The sequence below is a fragment of the Pygocentrus nattereri genome, chromosome 28, assembly GCF_015220715.1.
Source record: "Pygocentrus nattereri isolate fPygNat1 chromosome 28, fPygNat1.pri, whole genome shotgun sequence".
NCBI classification, from domain to species: Eukaryota; Metazoa; Chordata; class Actinopteri; order Characiformes; family Serrasalmidae; genus Pygocentrus; species Pygocentrus nattereri.
This window is the reverse complement of record NC_051238.1, coordinates 4,398,122-4,404,121: the sequence shown is the minus strand read 5'-3', so window position 1 is coordinate 4,404,121 and position 6,000 is coordinate 4,398,122. Positions and strand designations below refer to the sequence as shown.

General features: G+C 43.2%; 1 protein-coding gene across 1 annotated transcript in view; it reads right to left on the bottom strand.

Annotated features, from left to right (window-relative positions):
- The window catches only part of obscna (obscurin, cytoskeletal calmodulin and titin-interacting RhoGEF a), a 111,137-nt gene that overhangs the window by 14,615 nt on the left and 90,522 nt on the right, over positions 1-6,000 (bottom strand). Inside the window, 5 exon segments of the mRNA XM_037535626.1 lie at positions 1-1,208; positions 2,018-2,439; positions 4,379-4,450; positions 5,076-5,121; positions 5,216-5,368. The exon segment at positions 1-1,208 is cut by the window's left edge and continues 327 nt beyond it. Of these exon segments, the coding sequence (XP_037391523.1) occupies positions 1-1,208; positions 2,018-2,439; positions 4,379-4,450; positions 5,076-5,121; positions 5,216-5,368 (1,901 nt within the window).

The following is a 6,000-nucleotide window of genomic DNA, read 5'->3' as shown; positions in this document are numbered from 1 at the left end:
AGCTTCGCCTCAATGTAATGTTCTTGTTTGTGTCATTTGTTCCAGAGCTATGTGTGCACTGTTTTGGTAGCGTTTGGAGGTGCTCTTGGCGGAGGGACCTCAGAACCCTCTCCATGTCTTCATCTTCAGAGTCCTGTAAAAGAGAACACTCTGAGGCTTTTCCAGATGATAGTGCACCCAGTCGCTCATCTGATTCATCATACTCTTTATGGTGTCTTTGTGAGATTGGAAGATAAGTGGGAGCGAGTCCTTCAAATGAGCCCAGTCTGCTAGAAGCCTCTGAGTCATGTTCAAGGACAGAAGACTCAGCAAGACTCAGCTGAGAACCAACAACATTCTCCTCCCCAGGCTGAGATTGGCTGTCATCTACGTGAGACAGTGTGCTGACTGGCTGCTCATCCATGCTAGACCTCTGGGTCTCTGTTGTTACTTTCGCCACAAACCCAGATGTCAGTGTCAGAGGAGCTACTGAAGAACGTCGTAACGTCTTTACTGCTAGCATCTCTGAGGTTTCAGCTTCCTCTTCATCAACAAACTCATCCTCATGGCCTAACTGAATGTCTTCCTCATCATCTCCCAGCATCCTCTGCTGTCCTGAACCTTGTGAAGTCACAGTTGTATGTTGTGACATCTCTCTCACCAACATCTCTGGGGTTTCATCTTCCTCTTCATCATTGAATTCATCCTCATGGCCTAAATCAATGCATTCCTCATCATCTCCCAACTTCCTCTGCTCATCTGAAACAGCTGGTCGTCTCGTGGATTCATCCAAAGACCTGCTCCTCCTCTGGACACGGACATCAGAATGAGCAGGACCCACTCCACAGTCGAATGAGCTGGATTTCATAGTACCCGAATGTACTGACCCTCTCCTCTGGCCACGTCCAGCCTCGGCATCTGGAGAGTCCTCCACATACTCTATGAGTGGTTCATTCAGCCTCCCAGAAAGGCTGGAGCGCAACGGCTTGCGCCCTCTTTCCTGTTTCCTTACGTGAAGCTTGTCCCTGAGCATCATATGACGAGCGGACATGGGGGAAAGCTGCTGGGAGCTGCTATAGAAGGTACTCTTGATCACATTCCCACGCGGGATGGGAGTTCCAAGGTCCAAGCCTTCGTCCTGTTCACGGTGCCACAGGGATGGGCCGATATCCTGTTCCTTGTGGTAACCACCTTCACTGTGGGCCAGCATTGAATTACTCAGCTTCACACTGCAAAAAAAGATTTGATCATTTGTATTTCACAATGTAGCGCTGTAACATGTTGATGCATCACAGTGCAATAATCTAAAAGGTGGTGATTCAACTGCATTGACTGTGAAATGTTAGGAAAGGTTATACTTGACTGTAATATTATTCACTGAAATGTACTCAATGAAAAAAGTCTGAGAAGGCATAAACAACTGTGGGAACTATTAGATAGATAGATAGATAGATAGATAGATAGATAGATAGATAGATAGATAGATAGATAGATAGATAGATAGATAGATAGATAGATAGATAGATAGATAGATAGATAGATAGATAGATAATTTTTTTATTTACATCTTAAAAGAAACATGTTTCATAAACACTTCCCAAGGAAATCTCTGCAGTAAGAGACTGTGGCCATATAGTTTGGCGAGTCAGCCAGGAGCAAGAATAACGGTGAGACAGCCAGAAGTGCGACGCTGTGAGAGTGAGAAAATACAATTCTTGGGTTGTTTCCAAATTTAAAAACTATTTAAAAAACTATATTGTTGTATTATTTATCTTCTATTAAATAGTTCCTCCAGTCTCATATAGCTCCCCCCTCCTACTTAAAATCATATCAAATCATGGTGAGGTCAGAGATGACACCTCTACACTCTTAACATATTGTATATCATTCTGTATTATTATGTCTTCTAAGATTTGCCAGATATGTCCACATTCTCATATTTACTATTCTTTTTCATATCTCCATTTAATTATATCTGCATTTTAATTAGCATGTAAGTGCACCCATCCAAGACACATCTCTCATATGTGCCACATACCTTGATGTGATATAAAGCTGACTCTGATTCTGTTTCTTAGTGCTGGCCGGCTCTGGGGACAGCGTAGGTGACCCTCTAGATGGCTTATTTAAAGGCATTACCACCATGCCTCTCTGAGCTTGCTCCATAATTCTGTCCTCTTCGTTTATCTTCAGACTTGGTGTTTCAGGTAGACAAACGTATGAGTTGTATTCTTCCTCAACTTCATCCTCCCTGCCCTCCTCTTCCTCCTGGCTGGCTTGCTGGAAGAAGCCCCACGCATCAGCCTCATCATACTCAGAGGAGGAGGTGCTGCTGAGGGAGGTGCTGCTGGGCTCATGAGTATCTCGAGGGGTTGTGACAGAAACTTCAGACAGTGGAGCCTCCAGCAGCTCAGGGATTGGTCGCAGAGTCAGGACTGATCCAAGACATGTCAGAGAGCGCTGGGGAGAGAGGGAGGGAGAGACAAGGGGAGAGAGGAATGCAGAAAAGTAGAAGGCAAATGAGGAACAAAGAGAATAATAGAGGCAACAAGAGAAACAGGGGGCAGAAGAGAAGTTTAACCCCTTAAACCCCTTAAAATACTCTTGATTATGGTTGACTCAATATACTCAATACTTGCCCTGTGGTCGTTTAGTAGGTTAAGGGTATCTGCGCTCAGAATGTCTGCGCTAATTTACAGTCTCACCTACCACTTAGGAGAACAGAACGTGTGTTTTCTGATCTCCACATGTCACTATATGCTCACAATTTACTGATGAAAGCCAAAAATCTCCGCCGCTCTTTGTGTTGTTCTCTAAAAGTGATGTTTCCAGAGCAGATCACTGAAGAGACGCTGTCTGTTTATAGTTTAGAGCCCAGATTTGGGGAAAAACGGCTCGACTTTCAGTAGAAAAACAAAGTTCAGCTTCTTTTATTATAAGGGTTTAAAATGACATCACCGTCTATTAGACTGGAGAGAAGAGCTACAGCCTCACACGACGCCCAGCTTCTGAATGGAGCTTATGGAATATGAACGTTATGAAGAACATGACGAAGTGCGTTTTGGAACCACCGGTGCTCTCAAGGAGTTTCAGAGGCTACAATTGACACGCAGGTGTAGGTTCTGTCATAAAAATCAGTTTAATGTCTGGTTGATTTAATTGACGGGAAAACATGCAAGAAAACGAAATACGTCTCGGTTTGCATCGGCGACCATTTCTTCAGGTTAGATTATGCCTGTTTTCATCAATCCGAGATGGAAAAGATCACAGACCTTCTAGCTGCACACAACACAGACAGGAACAGAGCCCTGAGTCCTACTTTGTGTCTGGAACCGGAGACACTTTTTTAAAGGGTTGTTCCAGAGCCTGGTAGGCAAGTCTGTTCAAGTACACAAGTCAACAGTGTTCAGAGCAATAAGAGCAGCTCCATCAGTGCTCATCAGTAAACACATATGATGTGACCTACATAGCTTCAGTGAAGTAAATGTAGCATGAAAAGAAATCTGAGTGAATTCACTGTGTGTGGTGATCATGCGTGTGATGTTTACTGTTCATGTCAGGTATCGTTACTGATTGACTGCAGAGTGAAAACGTTATTCTGTGTGACAGTATTTTGATCTACGATCATTTTAACCACTGTTAGTTAAGATGTACCGTAAGTATCTGTGGTGAGAATGAATTTCTGCATCGCTACTATCAAAACTACTCTCAAGGTTTAGGATGGACGTCCAACCAAACTTACAAGCAGCTGGTGCAACTGGCTGCTGGTGTTCTACTCACTCTGCACAGTTTAGCTCCCAACCTAATCTAACGTGAGTATTACAGGTAAATGTGTTAAGTTAGGGGTTCCAATTACTCGTGGTAGGAGGGTCCCCGGAAATATCTATATACTATGACATTATGCTCTCCAATTGGGAAAAAACAGCTTGCTCAAATACAAACAGAGGGAAAGTTTATTCTTTAGCTCTTTCACACACAATCAGTGAGCTTCTGCCTTTGGTATTCTTTATTAACTAGAGGAGCAGCACTGGTCTGCCTCAGGGGGGCACTATTGCAAATCAGCTCACCCAGTTGGTGCTTCATAACCTAGCACTTGTAACTATGTCTGGGATACCTGGGATATCCTGTAGAAGATTTATAAATCTGAAAACTATTTCCCAAGAGTTGAAAAGAGTGAATTACTCAATTACTCATTTCTCAAACCACTACGGTGAGAGAGTTAGCAGCCAGCCAACAAAGAACCAGTAACCCCCCCCCCCCCCCAATATTAGGGAATATTTAATAATGTCGAGCCAGCCAGAAGTAAGAAGTTGTAGGAGTGAAAAATTTAAGCAAGTTAAGGGGTTAAACCATCTGAACACTTCACGAAAGAACAAACAGTAATAAAGAATAGATTCACCTGCCACTTCCGTCTAGAGATAAAGGATTTTAGGCTTCTTGTATCAATACTGTCAGCTTGCACATCTTCACACTGGACCAAAAAAAGATAAAGATAAAAATTTCAATGCATTATAATCAATACAATAACCCACCCAGCTAACACATGACGCCAGACTGCCAGCCCAAATCAGCAAATTGCATTAAAACCACATTTGGAGATGGTTTGAAATGCGATTCCAAAAAGATCTTTAGAGACGGGCGTCACTCGCAATGCAGCAAACAATGTCCATCCAGAGAGACAGAAGTGCTGGGATTCAAGAAGAATGTAAAGGTTCAAGCTCATGCCAGAGAATTCTGAAGAGTTTGGAGGGTGAGATGATGCTCCTCCATCTCTCTTGCATGCATGCTTTGAATCCGCATCACCAGCATAGCCACGTTACTGGCGACATCTGGACACAAATTCGATCTGATCACTTGCAAATAACAGTGCAGACAGTCGTCTCAAAAGATCTGATATGAGAAACAAATCCGATTTCCTTGCAGTCTGAGCCAAGTCATGTGAAGCCGGCTGCCAAATCTTTCCAATCTGCAGCTTAAAATGTTGAAGAACTCTTAACTTCTCCATGCTGTCTGTGAGCTAAGAGATGCCTCCCCTTATTCAGCCCTGCTTTTAAACAGTCCAACTCATATTTTGAGACATCTGTATTGCAGCTTACCTGAAACCACTCATGACTCAGACTCTCTGATGCTGACGGTCTCATCCTGAGAAAAGTGAAACAAGTCATTTTACCAATTAACCAGTCACTTACAAAAAACATACAACTTCAGACACACACACTGATCTGCTGCATCTTACTCTGGGTCTGGCTGTAAAACTCTGTGTAGGAAATCTTGTGCATGATCACTCCTGCTGCTGACTTCTGGAATATTCCAGTACAGAACCCCTTCTGCTACCTTCATCAGGGTTGCACGGTCGTTCTCTCCAAAGAACGGGCAATGGCCTGTCAGACTGTCAACACAAAACCACAGCTAACAACAGCACCTCCACATTTCTAAATAAACACAAATTTACATTTAGATTTAAGGCTTTTGGCAGACACTCTTATCCACAGTGACTTACAGAAGGGCTTTCCTGTCTATATGGAAACTTATACAAACAGGAGTCTAAAGATTATGAGAGCAGTGTTTTTATTAGTGGTGTCAATTGATCAAACAAATAATCAAATTAATCACAGTAATAGGCTGTGAATAACTATGACTAATCATGAAGTTTAAACAGTATTTACTTGTATTTTTGGGGGAGAAACAACACGTAAAAGAACTCTGAATTGTACGCCAGTGAAAGGCAGGGCTAAACTGCTTCTGCTGTGCCTTCAGTGCGTCTTTGTTCCGTTGGAGCCGCTTTATCATTTCGAGAGCTGAATTCCAGCGCATGGGTACATCCTGGATGAGTGTCTCTCTTCTTGACCACAACGTGGCTGAACTTTCAGCTCTGCTGTGTTTGCAGGACTTCCTTCGAAATGTCTGACTATTTTACAGCACTCGGCTCAAGCATTGGCAAACTCACTGTCATGGAGAGCCACTGTGATGACCCTCTGTATCGCTGCAGTGACAGACGTGGTGGTGGTGGTGTGTTAGTGT